Source organism: Aulonocara sp. 'chitande type north' Nkhata Bay, linkage group LG23, assembly GCF_057382095.1.
Source record: "Aulonocara sp. 'chitande type north' Nkhata Bay isolate Kocher_YH1m ecotype deep benthic linkage group LG23, A_spYH_male_GT1.1, whole genome shotgun sequence".
NCBI lineage: Eukaryota > Metazoa > Chordata > Actinopteri > Cichliformes > Cichlidae > Aulonocara > Aulonocara sp. 'chitande type north' Nkhata Bay.
In genome coordinates this window covers 40,559,495-40,578,954 of record NC_141365.1, presented here as the reverse complement: position 1 = coordinate 40,578,954, position 19,460 = coordinate 40,559,495, and the positions used below count along the sequence as shown (strand labels likewise).

The 19,460-nt window shown below is 41.0% G+C and overlaps 2 protein-coding genes across 3 annotated transcripts in view; both read right to left on the bottom strand.

The window, feature by feature from the left end:
* Positions 1-7,354, bottom strand: part of appa (amyloid beta (A4) precursor protein a) — a 35,297-nt gene extending 27,943 nt beyond the window's left edge. Inside the window, exon 1 of one of the 2 annotated variants that reach the window (XM_086281942.1) lies at positions 7,109-7,354. In XM_086281942.1, coding sequence (XP_086138068.1) covers positions 7,109-7,168 — 60 coding nt within the window. In that variant the 5' untranslated portion in view covers positions 7,169-7,354. The remainder of the gene's footprint in view (positions 1-7,108) is intronic. The other variant, XM_086281943.1, reaches the window with a different exon arrangement.
* Positions 7,355-7,755: 401 nt separating this feature from the next.
* cyyr1 (cysteine/tyrosine-rich 1) lies at positions 7,756-17,774 on the bottom strand. The gene is made up of 4 exons (XM_086283963.1): positions 17,382-17,774; positions 13,623-13,722; positions 11,575-11,738; positions 7,756-8,886 (listed from the first exon to the last, which is right to left on the bottom strand). Exons 1-4 carry the CDS (start codon positions 17,455-17,457, stop codon positions 8,753-8,755), a joined length of 474 nt encoding a protein of 157 aa, XP_086140089.1. The 5' UTR covers positions 17,458-17,774; the 3' UTR covers positions 7,756-8,752.
* Between the last annotated feature and the right edge of the window lie 1,686 nt (positions 17,775-19,460).

Below are 19,460 nucleotides of genomic sequence, written 5' to 3'. Positions count from 1 at the left end.
AAAAAAAAAAAAAAAAAAAAAATCACAGCTAAAAAGAAATGTCTTATTTGTTCTAGTGAGGAGCCTGGGGTCTTGGTGATCTCTAGACAGGAGGTAAATGAAGGGGGGGGACAAACATGCTAAAGCACCACACCAGTATTTGCAATGTAGATTTTAGTATTATACAGTGTTCTTATTTTCCTGCTTTAACCTTAACTGCATTACATGCAGAGGACAACAAACTGACCAGCTTAGCAAGGTGGGCAAATTCTGTTTCTAAAATCTCAAACGGATATGAAAGCAGCTCAGGGTTTGTCATTGTCATTTCAAACAATTGGGATTTTTTAATGAGTGGTTTCCCACCATCCACGCAAAAACACAAACACACATGGCTTGTTCTGCATCGGTCCGGTTTACTGCACAAATGCAGGAAGCCCGCTTCTATCATGGAGTCCAAACAGGAAAGGGATCCAGAAATAGCACAATGCCGTCAAGAATTCCCGTTCGCTCTTTGGTGCAAATCTCCACTATGCTTGCACACAGCACAAATCATGCTCTCACACACTCACACACACACACACACACACACACACACACACGGCATTTGAAACAAGTGTTCCAATTTCACAGTTGGACTCCGAGAGCACTTGTCATCTACAATTGATGGCGTGCCGCCTGACATGAAGAGGTACTAGATTCATAAACCCTCTGATCTGTGCATCTCCATCCCATTCCATGTACAAGCACACCAGTAACACATGGAAAGCACGGGTTTTTCAGAATAAAAGAAAAAGTGACAAATTCTTGTGATGAAAATCTAGACACGGGTAAGAAGAAGAACAGCGGGAATAACATGGAAAAGCCTAATTATACCAGGCACTTGGGAGAAGGCTGTACTGCTATGGCAACCATGAACACCCAAGACGACGAAGGGGGAAGCGAGACAGGAGAGGATGAGATCATTTCTGTAAGTGATGAAATATAAGCTTTAAAAACAAGGACCCTTGTGGCTTTTTATGCATCGACAGAGATGGTGAAACCAAAAACAAAAACAGAACAACCCCCCCCATTCCTTAGGAAGGAACTTTCCCTAGAAGATTCACCCATCTTAGAAAAAGCCCACAACCTCTGCAGTAATCAGACACATACTGAGGCAAAGCACTTTCTTAGTCTACATTCATTTAATGAAAAGAAAGAAAAAAAAAAAAGCTGCATACGAGAATGATGGAAACTCCATCTCCAGCCGCACTGTGGCTCTGGGAAACATTTGAACGGTTACTTTTAAAGATTCAGCCTCTGCTGTTCATTAGTTTGCTTGTGTATACCTTGTCAGGAGCTGAAATAAGATGCATGCATATTTAATTATGATTTAAAATTCAGTTCATAGGCCAAAAATCAAATCTTTAATCCACAATTATCAAAGGACATATTTAATCACTGCAACCTGAATTTTTGATTGTTAATTTGTGCGTTCGAAAGGTTTCTGACCTTTTTTGTCAACAGCATCAGCAAGGAGAAAACTATTAGCACCACAAGCATAATGCCATTTCTGGACTGTGCCCTGCAAGTTCATGATTAAAGAACATTTACTTTTTAAGTTGAAATGTAATCGTGATGCGTCAGATTTGTGATGGTGCAGCATGTTTTTGGATGGTCGGCAAATAAGAAAACAGGAGAGCAAGCAGAGAGGCAGCGAGAACCTTACAAAGACTTTCTTGCAAATCAAACCTGGTCCTAGCAAAGCAAGTCTCTCTTCTCAGCAGGCTTCTTACCAAGGCCTCCAGGCACATAACTGAACAGTTTTTTGAAGCATTGTCTAAATTAACTTTAATTTTAAATCGTCACCAAGACCACAAAAAGGTTTTATTCCACCACCTACCTTCCTTTTGCAGAATTGTCTCTTTTAAAATGTCTCTGGCGACAGATGTTTTCTACCCCACCATCCTTCATAGTGGGGTAGAAAAGACAAGTACCATTAAACTGGCACTCTAGTTTAATGAACCTGAGTTTATAGAGCTGCAGTATATATGTCAAGACCCCTTAGCAAATGTCAAACCTCGCCAGCACAAAAATGGGAGCTGGACCTCCGAGTATTGAGGTTAGCTTAGAAGATCCTCTCTGGTTCATTACAAACCTCCAAGCAAGGCAGCCTGTCAAACACATTGAGTCCTGTCTGAGTCATGATAGTTGTGATGATGATGATGATGATAATGAAGGACTTCATATATAGTAACATAATGACTGCAGCACCATGTGTTACACCACTGTGAAACTATACACTCAGTTATCATGCAGAGTCATCCATCCTGCTCTGATAGGGCTGCATTTGTGCAGTAAAAAAAAGAAAAGAAAAACATGATTATCATTGGTCAGATCATCACACTGCAGGTCATATCTAAGTGGAAAGCCAGTTCCATACAACAAATCACAGCCAAACCGATGCTGCACTCGCGATGGAGCTTTGACGCATTGAAATGGCAGGGATGCACTTTCAGATGTGGCATGACTACTGTGCTGGATGTACTCTGCGCAGCTGCTGAATGATTGTGCAGGTCAGGGCGACTTGTTTCTCAGCTTATTATTCAGATTTTGTACCAAACAGCTGCTTACTCAGCAGCAGAGAAATGAAGAGTTTGTCTTCATGGCGCGTTGATATTTACAGATGGAAATAACAGTGGAATAGTGATGAATGGTGCTGCCGTGTAGTGGGAAAAAAAAGGGAGGAGGAAGAATGTTCCCTGAAGACAACCTGAGAATAAAGTACATGTTGACCTATTAGAGCTAATTATAAGCCAGACACAAAGAGGCGGAGGAAGAAGAGGCGAAGGCTTTTTCTGGAGGACTGACTTGCAGAATCGCATTAGCGAGACACAATGTCTTGAAAATGAAGGCGCCGTGGTGTGACAGAGTCATCAAAAACTGTCAGGTTAACACAACCGCACATTAACCAAAAAGAAAACCAACAAAAGCTCCCCTATACAACTTGGCAATTTATGCCTCGTACTACTCTTCATTACAGTCAGTGTAGCAGGTTCTTGACTCAATCCTAAACTTAAAACTAGATGGAAAAACCCTGAGACTACTAGTACTAATGCACCTGCAGAGATATACTTTGCAGACTTCAAAGGAAGTCCAACCATCAGATACTTGATGGATTTATTCGAACCTTCTTGTGGTTGTCCACAATATTTCATTCAGAGAGCAGGCTGAAGTACACAATGCAAGCCTTTGACCTCGCTACTGGCCTCTGCACTACCGGATTCCTACCATGCTTTGAAAAGGAGGGAGCCTAGAGAGGAAAACGCTAGAATAAGGTTGAGGCAGACCATTTCTAAACAGACACTCCTATACTTAAACTTACAGTTTCACAGTGTCTTCTTTATTAGAAGCAAAACTGATCACAGTAAGAGACTTCTCTTTAAGTATTAGGTACGTCACAGCACCACAAGCCACCTGATAGCATGCGTGTCTAACTTTCAGTTTTGAGTCAACTCATCTAAAGGTTTATTGTGCTGGTGTGTTTTGGGCATGTTTGACTTTCCTTTCACATCTTAATTTACTAAAATCTGGGCTTCTTTGTCTACATTCAGCTGTAATTGCCTTGGCCATTTAGCTCTATTCACTTATATTCAATGAGGACCATTTTTTGACAGAGTGACTGGTGAACTGCACCCATTTCTGATACAATGGGAAATGAACACTGTTTGCTGTTTTGGACAGCGCATTACTTGGAAAGAAAAACCCCTATGAGCTGTCTCAGGTTTTGTTAGGTGGAGACAGACACAAAGCTACAAAAGACAACAAGCAGATAGGTGTCATCCCAGTTTACCACAACAGAAACAAAAGGTCAGGAATTCTTTTCTCTTGGTCAGACGGGGAGGGGAGAGGCATTAACTGGGAGTGCTGCGGTATCAACGTCGTCATTGTTGACACAACCAGGATGGACAATGTGCTGTTTGCACCAGTATTTTTCATAACCAAATATTATCACAGCTGGTAGGAGAGGCGGGATTAAAGCCAGATAAAAGAAGGGCATATGACAATATCCAGGAAAAAAAGTTACAGCCTGACAGCCTAGCACTAGTTTCAATTGCTTGGCAGTTCACTTAAATAATTCTTGATGATTAAAAAGAACTGAAAAATCTAAACTGATTATTTTGGTCACTACACTTAGCAATGAGCCAATGTATCACTTAAGAGCTCAAGTATTTGTTTCCAAAAACATCCAAACCACTGATTTGAGTGCACATCTGTACTGAGTAATTAATTTGAAGGGTTATTCATGAAATCGAGTAATCCCGGTTCGTATACAAATAACAGCTTTATGAGAAATCAATACGATTCATTGTAAAACAGGCTGTAAACAGAGGATTTTAATTAATTACGAGTAGTTGATGCTTTCCATGGAATGACTGATCAATTAATGGACTAATTGTCTAAGCTCTAGATTAACATACAAAGGAAAAAAAAAAAAAAAAAACTACAGCAGGTTTTTCGGTGTCAGTCCCAGACCAATTTGACAGTCGACAATCACGCACATTTCTCAGAGTTAAAACTCACTCACTTGCAATTGCTTTTCAGTCTACAAATATGCTGGAGACACCGGGTTAAACACAAAACGACCCCCTCCTTCTGTGAGGGCTGTCAAAAAGGCCTTCTGCAAAATATCAACTTCAAACTGGAACAGAAGTGGATGCCATGCAGGTGAAATTGAGCTCAAGAAAGCGGAAAATAAGAAAATGGAAAATGAGAGAGGACACATTAGTGTCAAGTGGATTTCTCCTTCAAAGACCTCAAACTGCAGTGTGAGCAGCGGAGAGCATGCCAGAGAGCGAAGCACTGGCACTGCCAACAGGCATAATGGCATTAAGGTTTGCTAATAAAGGGAGAGGGCTGGTCCACCCCCAGGCTGAAACACTGCAGTGTGCACACAAACAGGCTACCAGCACCCATCCAAGAGCCATTTCCCAAGGATTTGGAAATAGACAAAGACTGGCATCTAACTCCCACGCTCCACACTGCGGCCAGCGTGTACAGGGCGGGTCTGTCAGGAAAAGCTGCTTCCTCGGGCTAAGTGTTTAGAAGCGTTTGTATGTGCCAGTCATCAAGGGCCAAGAAAAAGCAAGCCATAACAAGATCAAAAACTTATAACATCTCGTTTTCAAGTCTTATCTCGTTTATCTCATCTTGGGTAAATTCGCTCTATTCATGCTTGTGTCTTTGATGTAAACACAGGACTCAAAGGCCAGGGATTGTCTGGACTGACCTCAGCTTTGGATAATCAACAAAGCCAAGGGTTTGCTTAAAAAGAAGTCCAAACTCCCCATTTCAAGTCCACTGATTGCAGCGTATGCTTACAGGAAACAACAAAGATCAGCTGCCTAATTTCACCTCAAACACTGATCCTTAATACAAAGAAGGACCCAGGCTAACAGGTTGCTGGCACCATTAGTCGATTTATCATGTTTAAGAGCTCCCAATCCCCCTTTTCCACAATTGGACATTCAATGTGGCTAGGGGAATGTGTCATTTCTCTCACAACAAAGCCACAGCGCAAATCATAAAAAGCAAGATTTTAATACATTCTTATTCTCATGAAAATTACCGATTAAAATAACAGAAAATTTCATCGTTAGGGAGGGGATTGTGATTTATTTATTTGAGACAAGGAAATGAGTAATTCTGTCATGACAGAGCCACAATAGACAATAATGACGACAATGATGATTTTTTTTTATTTTTTATAACGCGTAGGCCACTGAACATGTCTGAAATCAGACAGGCATCAGCACAGGATTGAGTAGATGGCGTGTAAAAATAGGCATTTTCGCAGTGGACAGTCACAAAGCGCTGTTCCTGGCAAAGACCCTGTTTAAAAAAAAAACCATAAACAGATTATGTAGAGCTCCGTGATAATACATAACCAGTGTTACTGCTCGCATGTTAAACTCTCCTATATGGCTTAAAAAGAAAGAGCAATGAAAGGCAACAATGCCAGTCAAAGCTCCTGTTGGCTTCCCAGTTTCCCCTCGATAAATGCTGCAGTGCACCGCCGCCATCTTACTTCTCTATTCTCGCCCATCTAATACGTGGAGGGCGTTTGTGGCGTTTTGTTTTCCCGCAGAAGCTCGCATATTCGCTATTTTATTTTTACATTTTTATTGTATTTAAAGCCCCGTCATCCCAAGCTTTTATTATTATTAACGTGAGAGAATTACGTTTTTACTTACACTTACAAAACAAACAAAAAACACGCCCACTGCCAATAAATTAGCCCCGGGGATATAGAAAATGAGACAATACGCTTTTACGTTTATTCACCGTGACTAGTATAACGAGATTGAATTAGCGCAGATGACCACTGGACAGGAACAGATTCCGTAACCATCTGCGCAGTGTCACTGGCTGGAAATGGTTCGCTGGCAAACCTGACCGGTTTGTAACGTTTTAAATCACAGCAAAACGAGCAGTTTCTCAGTTTTAACGCAAAGTGAGGGGGGGAAAGGGAAACACATAGGCTACAGGTTTAAGTCAAAGGTTTCGGCGCTTGTCTCCTTTGTCACAAAGACTCAGTAAATGAAATTAAATTACACTTAAAGCGAGGGTATTTAAATTAAACTACGTGAATACATCATTTGTTTCAAATTGTACTTGTTAACAACAGACAGTGAAGCATTGTAACGAAATAGCCCAGTGGATACGCGAAATTGTACTAAATATTAACGTCGCCTTTATTTAGGAATCCAAAAGAATTCATGTTTAGCATTCAAGTTAGCTTGATTGTTTTACATTACACTTCCGGTTACAGCCTTCAACACAAAACAAACTGCGCATTTATATTCAAACACACCGTGTTAGGAGCAGTTTTATAGGACAGAAATAACAACTTGTTGTTGATGGATCGGTAGACACAATACATTTACCTACAAAGATTCAATTCCTTCTTTTTTTAAAAAACAATTAAACAAATCTAGTCTAAGCTTTACATTTGAAGGAACAACAGTTCAACTTCCGGTCTCCTTTTAGCTACCTCTAGCTCGCTTGACTCAGCCGACATCAACAATATGGTGGAGGGGGTTAAATGCTACAAATTCTCACACATAGGGAAAAAATGAAGCTTTTCTCTTACCTCGACAGCCAGAGCCGAAGCCGCTAAAACCAGCAGCAGTAAAGCTACTCGGTCCCCCATGCCTTTTCGCTAAAACAACGCTCCTACAGGCTAGCGTTATACCGCACCGTTTTCTAAAGCTTTGCGTCAGGCGAGAAAACGAGTCTGCTCAGCGCCGGTGTCTCCCGTTGTCTGATGGTGAGCGATACCGAGGCTGTACAGCTGCTCAGCGCCGGATCACCTGACCACGGCAGAGTGGGATTAACACACACACACACACATACACACTCACGCGCTATCTTCCCGGCGCGCACGTTGAGTTTACTCACACGCGCACATAGCCTACTTGCGCGCGCATGTTCCCTTTTTTATTTTAGAGCAAAAAACAAAACAAAAAAAGTCCAAGCATTACGTTTAACTGAGAAAAATAAATCTCCCAGTATTAGTCATGATTAGTATTATTCTGTTTATTTTAATGTTAGCCTTGTTTCTAGCTTACTTCACTATATTGAGTAACTAATGCTGCTATTATGAGTCACTGGATTATATTGTGAATATTTGTATTCCTGTTATGAGTTTTTGTTATTAGGAAAACATATTAAACAGAAAAACCCCAATAAAACAAGTTGTATTATTAATCATAGTGTAAAGGAATACTGGAGTTAACACTTTAAACACATTTTATTTACAACAGTTATTGGAAACAGTAACAAAGCACTTTATTTACCTCACTATATTTATTACATGGTTTAAATCCTTTCCATCATTCACAGTCAGCCTGGCAAAGCGACCTCATTGTGCTATGGCTGAAGTCACTCTAGATTAAAATCTTTAAATCAGCCTTCAGCTGTAATTCCACCATGAATCCGTTACTGTGTCAGTTCAACAGTTTCATAAAACATAACAGAAAGACATGTTTCTGTTTCAGTGTGACCACAGTTCATAACATGTTTTTTCAAGTAAGACAATATAAAAGCAAAAAAGCAAAAAAAACCAAAACAAACCAAAACAGTTCATTAATCCTTACAAGCCATCCAGGCCATTAAGACGGGCATTATTATGAATTATATTCAAGTCTTTATGTGACAGGTCCAGACCTGCATTTAAAAACAGCCTTAATTATCAATGTACACTTCAGACGCTGACATAACTCAAGATTTAAAACAAACAAGAAAAACCCATGAGGGCTTGATAACTTTCTGTAAGTCTACACTGTGTCCAGGAAAGACTCTTTGCCTCAAGTGATACGAGCTTTCTCCCCTCTGTGCTGACAAAATGATCATTTGAATGCTTTTAATGTGCACAGGTGTGGGGGACGGATAAGGGATATCGGTTATTAGTGGGCAAAAAAGTACCAGCTGCAGGCCAGCAGGGCTGCTAACTGTTAAGTCTATCATCAGATGAGTTGAGGCTCTTTGGCCAGCTTGACCCACATTTGTCAAATGATTACTTCCCCGCCATGTCCTCAACTACAGAGCAGCAGAAATACAGGAAAGCTGAACCGAGTGCTCTGGCCTGCCAGTTAGGTTTGTGTTTCAGTGTGGAAATTTTTGGTGGTCACACCCAAATTGCAACACCAGCTCGCTGCTTCGGAGTTCGGATTTGCACAGCCGTCTCTGTGTTTGCGAATCTGGGCCGTGGCAGCATGTTTAGTGCAGCGGGGATTCACTTTCGGGTGTATCCAGGGTAAGGAGGCGGCGGGGAGTAGTTAGCTGACCTAGGCTGTGTTGGGGTGTAGGGCGGGGGATGAAGGGATGGAGGGTACATCTCACAGTCGTAGGTGTATGGAGGCGGTGGACCTGTGTGTGAGAACAAAATTGACAGTAAGCAGGCTGGTCAAAAAACAACTGTTATTCTGTAATAATTGCAGGCTTCACATTTCTTCCATATTCAATATGAATGAGGCCCACTGAAGCTCAGGATGCCTGCCCCAATTTTACTGCAGGTTTCACACGACAGTTGCACCCTCTAGTGGCTACATAGAGAAACCACATACTTTGGTGCCCATGCTGAATGAAGGAAGAAATGGAAATACTGTAAAAAGGCACTTTAGTTGACCCCGTCTATCAATTTCACTGAGGGAACTTGCATTATTCACAAGAACAACAAAGCTGCAGATATAACAGAAAAGGGGTTAAGAGGTTAGAGCTTGCAAACAGTCACATAGTGGTGAGTAAGGACTTTATTTTAAAATGACTAGTGCTGATAGGGAAAATAAATTAAAAAATGAATATCAATCGAAAGTGACTCACTTATGGGATTGGAGTAAGCAAGTAATAGCAGCAAATACTCCTCACACCCAATGGAGAAACAAGCGTACGTTCATTATACAGTACATGCACTGACATTGCACTGTGCTGTATTCATGAAACATGATCAGAGCTGCAGGGCAGCGCGGCGAGCTCTCGGCCAGTGTACCATCAAGGTGATACGCAGAGAAGAATGAAACATGATAAATAAATAATGAGCCCCAGAAGGAAAAAAACAAAACAAAAACAAAACAAAGTAGCATTCCTTAGGCTGGAGAGTATCATAGAACACAGACTATGATGCGCAGACAATGTACCTTGTGAGAACAAGGTGGAAACATTGTTGCCATTTTCTCCCTCTTAAGCAGGAACAGAGTATCAGATGTGGAGCGCTGAGAGCAGGGAGAAAAAACAAGCATAGAATCTAGCAGATAATGAAAGCTATTTAAAGAAAAGTACTTATTTGTCTATAATGATTAAATAGTGGCCATGGTAAATCTGTTTGTGGTCCCGGTGGAGCTTGTAACATAATATGCCCCTTCATTTTTCTTTTTCAATTTTATTTTCAGGTGTCGCCTGAGGCCAGTAGATAAGGTTTCACCATACCGAAATCAGTGTAGCAGCCTCATTTGTGCGTAAGTCATCATGTAGACCCAAATGAATTACTTAGACTGCTTCCTGATAAACTATAGTATAAATAAACTTCTAATACTAATAATATATTCATATATGAAAGATTTGTTACAAACAATTGAGCAGCATTAACTAATAAATATCCTTAAAATGTTTGATTAACTTGGTTGTACCGCTTTTATTATTGTTCAGTATTGCCCTTTAATAGTTATAACACTAAAAGTGCACATGTGCTTCTGTATATAGTATTGTTCCGGTGCCCAATCTAGAACCGGCAGATGCAGCCCACAAGATGCGTCCTAATGTTGTTCTTATGGGAAATATCCCAATTCTGGGTGCAAATGCTGCGTGCTAATCACGCTGAAAAGCAGACCAGCTCTGATATGGAGCAAACTCAGAACGGGACTAGGGATACCATTTTGGTGTAAAAAAGGCAATAGTTTGCCCAGAAGAAATGCTCCAACTCCAATATGCTTTCAGCACTGCCTACAGCACATGTAGTATAATAGGATCACAACTAACTAGCTTGAAACCCCAAACCCATCATTAACATTAATTAATGATTTTAGTTTAAAAAAAAAAAAAAATAGTTACAGCTATCAGTGTTCAACAATAGTAGAGCCTGATCGATATAGGATTTTTAAGACCGATACCAATATTTAATGATTTAATGCTGACGTGTGTAAAATCTCACCACTAGATGTCAGTAGACTGTAGTCAACTAAGCTCTGTTTTCTTACCGCTACCAATACAGGCAGATAATACTAGTTATGGTGGCCGCTATACTACAAACACATTAACTTTAGATCCCCATAATGGCCACAGACAGCCAGCATGTTTCTAATACTGTTTGTACAAACTATATAATAACATATTTAAATAATACCAACACTTAGCAATGACTTCAAAACAGATTCGATCAATTAAATATTTTGCAGTACTTTACGTTTTTACCCCAGAGTCACCTCGAAAAGTCTGAACACTGTTCATCTGTATTGGGTGTACTAAGACAACAAAACCGCAGTGGCACAACACCGGCTCGTGGTCAGCTGTCCAGAGAAGGGAGGGGTCACATGTCTAATCTGCTGACAGTAAGTAATTGTGACAATATCTGTAATACATAAGCATGTTTATGCACATGATTTCAGTTCTGGAGATGCGGCTTTAGGCGAGAAGGAAGAAGATGACATTTTAATAACATGTCCCTTTCCTTTACGTTTTCACTTTGATAAAACAATATTATGATCCTTCATATCAAGTCTGAAGGTGCAGACACAAATTGACATTTACCTAAGCAAATGCCTGTTTGTTTTCCCGGTATACACAAACATTGCCCTCTGGTGGAGAGCACACCTGAGAGCAACACTTGTGACATAGTTGAAAGGTGTTTCTCCTCTCTGCTTTACTTTCTACCATTTGATGAAAATGATGATAGATGACAATATTGACCTATTGATAAATCTTTCTGTCTTAAAGAGTAAATATCTAATTCTCTTGCCCCTTGTATGCAGTTAAAATCCAATTAACTTCATGTATTTTAAAATATATATAACATAGACATGGTATAGGACACATCAAGTTGTGTGGTTGTGTATATTGTCCCACCTGGATAGCCCTGGGTCACAGTGCTGATGTTATAGGAGGTGCTGAACACGCCAACCCGTGCACCACGCCCGTTCTTCATGCACATGCACACGCACAGGAATAAGGCTGCCACGGCCCCCATCAAAAACACCACACCAAAAACAATACCAGAGATGGCAGTGCCCCTGGAAAAAACACACACACACACACACACACGTGAGAAAGGAGGCAGCTGTCTCCAACAGACATGCTACCCAATATTTCTAAGGTGCTGCCATGGAGATAAACTGCAGCATCTGATGTAACTCAGCTGTGTGTGATATGCGTGTGCCTGTGACCATGTGACTGCAGAAGATCTTGTGAACTGGCACTGGAAAATAGAAAAAGGACTCATCGCTGACAGGTTTGTTACATCTTCGTGGTCAGCATGAGTCAACATGTCAGCCAAGGCTGCTTTGCAAATTCTGAATATAATCAAGCCTTAAAAGGTTATCAGATAGAATTGGTACAAATATACACATAAGATGGAGGAAAAAAAAAAAAGAAAAAAAAAAAAAAGAAGGATACAGTTACTTTTTTACAATTACCATGAATTCAATTTCAATTCAGTTTTATTTATATAGCACCAAATAAGAACAACAGTTGCCTCAAGGCGCTTTATCTTGGAAGATAAAAAAACAAAACAAAACAAAAAAAAACTAGAAAAACCACAAAAATCAGATGACCCCCTATGTGCAAGCACTTGGTGACAGCAGGAAAGAAAAAACTCAATTTTAACAGGAACCTGCAACAAGCTAGGCTCAGGGATGGACAGCCATCTGTCGTGATGAGTTGGAGGTGAGGGGAGAAAGACCGGACAAAAGGCATGCTAAGACTTTAAAGGTCTGAAAGATATGTTAAAGGAGACCTACATCCATCCTCCATTGTCTTAAGGGTTGTCGGGGGGCTGGAGCCTAATGAGAGCTTGGATGCAGCCTGAGCAGGCCACCAGTCTATTGCAGAGCTAAAGGGGACATGTTAAACCCTCACTTTAAGCCAATGTACTTCTGATCGGCTGCCCCTCATTAACAAAAGATCTGAACTGGGCTGACCATATTAGGGATATCTGCTCTTACTGACATCACATTGAGCCAAATATTTTTTTAAAACTGCCAATTATTATTATTTTTTGTCTGAAGCCCGCCCTTCACTTGCGGGGACTATTTGCACATGCAGTGACATGATTTAAAACTGGCCATAAAAATATAGGAAAAGCCCTCAGGTCCCCTTGTATGCGCTAAAGCAGCTGTGCTGTGCAGATCAACTGAATGTCTTCTGAATAGCTCTGACCTGAATGAATTCTCTCTCCTTTAAATAACCTCCACACTCCACAGATTCCAGTCAGAGATTCAAATACTGAGGGCTTTCTTAGCCAGCATTTACTGACTCTGAGCAGATTAAATCATTGACCTCCTTTTTACGCTTTTAGCACCAAACTACCTAAGCACGTCAAGCTCTTCCTTCCACTCTTAGTTTTATGGTGACAGCAAAAGAAAAGAAAAACTAAAACAACAAAACAGTAAACACAGACATCGGATAATGCGTTCTCTTATTTCCAGTAGGATCCGACACAATACATGTAATGTGACCGTGAACTGATGGGATATAATTGCGGCTTCCCGGCAACCAAGGCTGTTAAAGGCTGGACAGCTACACCGGGACCTCGGGTCAGTCCTTCATTTATGATGAAAGTGTCTGACAAACAGATTTGCCAGCGGCTACACCTGCATTTTGTTATCAGCTATATTTAGACACAAAAAGGGAAAGGATGATGGCAGTCTTAACACCACTGCTAGATATTTTTGCCTTTACAGAAATCAGGACCTTAAAACTTGAGGAAACTCCAACAAAAACACTGTCTTTGATATCTCTGGATTGCTTCCTGTGTATGTGGGGTGACGTGATACTGTAAATTGTGGTATCGATCCGATATCAAGTAAATACAAAGTATCGATCCTGCTGGGCTAGTATCGATCCAGTACCAATACCATTAGTATCGATATTTGGATTAATCCCCCACCTCTACTTACGAGAGGACGTCTCCCACATAGGCGTAGTAGGAACAGCAGAAAGGCGGCGACCCATCGCAGCAGTACTCTACGCAGCCCTCACACTGGGCCTCGCTGCCACCTGTAACACACACAAAAGCAACCACACACTGGTTACAGACTGCTAATGCAGGATGTCATAGGTTTGTGGAGCCAAAGAAGTGCGAGTGGACAAAAAGGTGAAGCCTGAGAGATAGTTCCTTCGATGAAATAGTGGAAATAAAAAGTCACAGAGCATTGTCAAGGTGTTAAGCTGCCAGTGTACACTTCAAAAACTTCTTCATTCAGATCTTGCCAACACTTTTTGATCCTTTCCCATCACGAAAAAGAAAAAAAAAAAAAAAAAAAAAACTTCAACACTATAATGAAACCTCTTATGAACTAACCCCTAAGTACACAACCTCCAACTGGCAGCTTCTATTTATATTTCAAGACTGATTTAAAGGCACTGCCTGCGTTAAATGCACCTGCGGAGCATTCAGGGGAAAAAGAAAAAGAGAAACACACACATTAAGGTTTTGTTTCAGTGCACTCAGCCAGCCCTGCTTGCCTCCATCACGTTTCTTAATAACAGCCAGCGGGGACAAAAAACATTTTAATTCAGTCTTCAATTACAAAGAAAAATGTCACAATGGCCTATGAAAGAAGAACCTCCTGATGGCATAAAACAGCAAGGCCACGTGCCGTTCAGGGTTTCACCGTTGAAAACTACATGTGCACGGTTTATTTTCCCACACGCAGGCTGGACCGAGGTGGCAAAACAGCCCACGTGTCCCACCGGCTGAATCAAACACTGTAGGCTGATGTAGGATGACAGACAAATCTGTGACACAGCAAAAAAACATAACACTTTTCATGTGATGACGTACCAGTAATATTAAATTTAGATCGTGTTAGGATACCAGAACCTTCCTTGTCTTAAGGTTAAGGTTTTTAAAGCTTATTCCATGGGCTTGAATATAACCCAGCCACTGGTTAATAAACTATATGTAAAATAAAGAAATGACCTATTTTGTAAGTGTTTTTATGACGCTGCGTTACTGTACCTACATTAAAATCAATTCAGTGGTTTCTGCAGCTTCTACCTGATGACAAGAATCTTTTGATTAGCTTAAAATGACTTGATATCCTTCATGACATCTATGTTTGACATATTATAAGACAACAAGTCATTTACAACGGTTTAAATACAGGCAATCCCTTTTGGTACTTCACCAGTCCCAAGCCTGGATAAATGGGAAGAGCTGCGTCATGGAGAGTATCTGGCATTAAATCTTGGTGAGGCATTTGGACACGGTGGACACCATCGACTCTTCTCCACTGACTCTGGGTGTAGTCTGGTGCCTAATCTGGAACCGGCACCACCACAAAGTTGTTGTCCCAAAACTGTGTGAGGCAATATTTTTGTATTAATCACCTATATTGTGCAGCATTAAAAAAAGAAAGAAAGATGAAACCGCTGTTGTGGTTTTCTGTTTGAGAGCTCACAGCTGATTTCACAGATCCATATTCAGTCCACTCTCGGTTTCTTCCCACCAAAATTACACAAACTTCTTCCAATGCTGCGTTCCATTGTGTAGCCTGTGTACAGGTATGCAACACCCAGGCAATGCGGCACTAGGCAACCACTAAGGGACACAAGGCTCAGTTCTCAGAAGTGATCAAATGAGGGATGGTTTTTAAAAGGAACTGAAGCAGAACTGGCTCTGCACTTGAACAAGAGATTTGAGAATAAGCACCAAACAATGCAGTTTATCAGTAATAATAGCACGCCCCTAGCTTAGCAGCTCTTTCTGTCGAGGCTGCCATGACTTCGACCGGATAGAAGTAGATCTTTTACACACTTAAGCCACTTGCAAACCTTTTTTCCCCACCTCAGCTGTTTTTCCACTGTATTCAAGCTCCGGGAGATAAAACCGAGCCTTTACCAAAACTGATAAAAAAATCTCTGTGGACCATCAGGCTCTGACTCAGAGACTGCAAATTGCTAGAAAAATGCATTTAGTACAAATGAAGCATAAAGATTGGTCTTATTATAGGCAGCCTAGACTCCAGTGTTTTGGGGAGTTCACCGAAGATGTCTCAACCTCTAAAATTAGTTTTTTAGCTATTACCTTAAGTACCTATTTCCTACGAGCCCCTCAGCTTTGAGAAAAGCCACATTGCTGGAGTTCAGGCAAACTTTAAGAGTCCTCAAGAACTGTTTAGGCTCTCAGTCGTCACGCTCATGGCAGTCTTGTGATGTGATGATCAATAGTGGGTGTCCAAAGGGGACAACCTCCACTAGGGTTTAAATACGCAGGTCTCTCCACCTTTTTTGTTTTTAGAACTGAGGAAGCCTCTCGGATGGGAGGTCCAGTCACCCTTTTTTTTCCCTCCCCAAGCTCTTAAACTCATGACTGTGGCTCTCAAATTAGCACACGCTCGTGAGCCTCAGCAATCCACCAGCTGAATTAATTACCCTTTGAGTGGGAGACCATTAGAATAAGATACAGTACAAGTGTTTGTGTATGCGTGATGGATCAAATTAAGATGGTTTCAGTGCTTTTCTCCTTCTGCGCCGACGCAATTCATGATCCACAACGAGAATTTAACACCCATTTGAGTGAGTGACACTGGCAGGATCTCTTTTAGTGTGTGTGTTTGACTAATGTGCTTTATTAACCCCCCCCCTCCCAGGGCTCAGCTAAAAAGCATTGTGCACACAGCTGTGCCTCTCTGTATACTCGTCTCAACCTGCTGCCACGACACCAGCCCTTTTCGTCCCGAAGGCTCTCTGCGATATTTGCAGCTTTTTCGCGCAGAAGGTCGGGAGCCTTTCACAACCAAGAGCGCGCCGGGGACATGATTCAGATGAAGGACAATGCAGAAAAAAAAAGGAAAAGAAAGGAAGAAAAAACAAGCATGTGTGTACACCCGGCTCTGCTTTCTCTCAGCAGTCACTCACACTCAGACTGTGTTTGCCCAAGGGGAATATACACACATATTTCCACACATGGGTTCAAACGGAGGCAAAGAAAGTAGATGAGAGAGGGGTGGCTTTACATTACTACAGATGGAGGTATGTCATAAAAACGTAATATGAAAATTGGGCAGGGTGGGGTGGCAGGGGCGTGTGCAGTGAAAGTGTGGATTTCCAAATCAGTTAAGCCTTTATTTATTTATTTATTTATCTTAGTTTAATAGATGCTGTCTCTGCAGTGGTGACACATCCTTTTAATTACACACTACCTCCCTGAATCAAATACTTCCATGTCAAATCAATAGGAGGTCCCATTTTTGGGTTTTTTTGCAGACCTCTGGTGTGCTCAATCTGGGTGGTCCCTCTTGAGATCCTGGCTCCTGTCTCTCCACACGCTGGGAGACAATGGGACCATGTCCTTCACCCCCACCTCTTTTCTTTTTTGCTCCTTCTCTCAAATACATACACCAACCCCTCCAGCCAGTCCTCTCCCCTGCCCCCAACCACAGCAGCCTTGTAAGGCACACTTTAACTCAAGATGAGAAGTTTCTAGCAGTTTTCAAGTCCTGACTGTTCTCGGATTTTGAAAATCTCTACAAAAAACAAACAAACAACCATCCCCCCCAAATGTGCTTATATATTAAACACGTTTCCTTCCTTTCCAAACGTTTCATTGCGCTTGTCCAGTGGCTTATTTGTACGGCTGGAAGAGCCACTACAGCCACCTTAAAGGTGACTGGGAGATGAAAGTGTTTTAAACGATTAAAGCAGAAACTCACCGGTGAATAAACAGAGCAGCAGCGAGTTCCACTTCCATCTCACCGCCTGCGTCCTCCTCCTCCAGAGGGTTTCCATAATCTTCACTCACCGGGTGCCCACTTTCCTCCCTCTCTGCTCTTACTTTCTCAATCACAAAATATAACAAAAAGCGCTCATTTACACTGCCTGGTCTCCTCACCTATACGGCTCTCCCAGTAGCATTGCCTTATCCCTTCATTCCCCCCGAAACAGACAGCAGTTAGTTGGGTAGGCTACTTGTTTAAGCGCTCGGTTTGTTCCTCCACGTGTGAGCGTCTTTTCCTGTCCTGCTGGGTCTCGTTCTCACACCTCCGACTGATCGCCAAGGTTTTTTTTGGGTTTTTTTTTTATTGTCCTGCCCTCCCTCCTGCCGTCCCCCCTTTTCTCAAATTACAGAGGGATACGGGCTATATATAAAAGCTTCTGGCCGAGACTTTCAAAATAAAATTAATGGATGGTTTTTATTTTTATTTGTTTATTTATTTAGATTTTTCTTCACCCGAAGTATATATATAAAAAATCAAGCTAAAACCATAAGCCCAAGTGGAAGACACCCTTTTATCTCACTTCTGCCAGACAACAGAAAGTGGTTGTTAATATTAAAATACGATTTTTATCATTTAAAAACGTTTCACGCGAAAGTATTAATTAGCTCGAGAGGTCTTAAGAAAAATACATTTCAAAAAGAAATATATCTTATTTTTTCCATATGCATTGAGTGTACTATCATATAAAAAATTAAAGATTTCAGAATAAAGGCATAAAGCCTTTGAGTTTTGTTGTTGTTTTTGAGTGAAACAACATTATTAGGCCTATTTTCTGTCTTCATGATACAAGCTTTTTTCTAGCTCTATAATTAGTTACCAGTTCAATACAAGGCCTGTATTCCAGATATCAATACCGATACCCATAGTTTTAACTTATAAAGGCAGCTTAAGCAGGGGAGAGCAGTGTGTCATGATTTATGAGATGATTATTTTCCATGATAATTAGTTACAACAATAAAACACAACTTTCAGCTTTTTTTGTATTTTGAAAGAGCTGGAATTAAAATGCGCTTGTCCCTGAAGCACTTTGGGTCCGCTCTGTTATTTAAATGTGCTATAGGCTATAAATAAAAGATGGATGTTGCAACAAAAAATAACTATTTTAACACAATTCAGTGCGCTTCATACTGAACTGAGAGGATAGAAACAAAGTATCGATCCTATCGCGATAGTATCGATCCAATACTAGTACCAGCATTGGTATCAATACTATCAATGTTTGGATCATTTCACATGCCTCTAATAATTACTTTCATTTTCAGTTAATTCTGACTCCTGTCTAAGGCTAGCATCACCAAACCAGGAATAGCCATGCATTTTATTGAAAATATTGCCATAATTAACAACATTTTCTGCAATTTTCACTTTGAAAGATGACCTGCTGAAGCTCAAACTGAGAAAGGTGACTTTGAACATGACAGGGTTGTTGGTATTTGCATGCTTTGTATGATATTCTAAAAAACTGCTGATCTGGTGGGATTTTCCCATGCAACCCTCTATAGGGTTTACAGAGAATGGCCTAAAGAGAGCAATGAGTTCACTGCACTCACTGACCCCCGCAGTCACCAAGTATCAACTCAATCGGGCACATTAGGGATTTGGAGACTGGAGATTTGATTCATGAACAATTAAGGCAGTTCTAAAGACAAAACATGGTCCAACCCTGTGCTAGTCATGTGCCACTAATAGAATGTAGACCTATACTGTCAACCTACGCACTTTAAGACTTGTTTTGACTCTATAGCACGTATCCATACAAATCATCACTACTGAATTTTAGTAGTTTATGGTTCAAATGTCTGGTAACTATAGCAACTCAGGTGTTCACGCTGTGGTAAGAGTTGAGTAGGAATGAGATGTAGTTAAAATATTGGTATACAATGAATTTTACAGCCACTGGTGCTTTTACTTTGAAGGCACTGTCTGGGTTCCTGTTTTATCTTCGTTGTGACCGTCAGCCTGGCGCGGAGAGAGAAAGGTGCACGTGTTTCGACGTGCTCGCGCACACGCTTG

What these genes read in the sequence shown, in the direction of transcription:
- cyyr1 (XM_086283963.1), bottom strand. Translation starts at nt 17,457, where the DNA reads ATGGAAACCCTCTGGAGGAGGAGGACGCAGGCGGTGAGATGGAAGTGG. An exon ending in TATGTGGGAGACGTCCTCTC is followed by an intron (nt 11,739 to 13,622) that starts GTAAGTAGAGGT and finishes TGTTTTTTCCAG; the next exon opens with GGGCACTGCCATCTCTGGTA. An exon ending in TGTGACCCAGGGCTATCCAG is followed by an intron (nt 8,887 to 11,574) that starts GTGGGACAATAT and finishes TCTCACACACAG; the next exon opens with GTCCACCGCCTCCATACACC.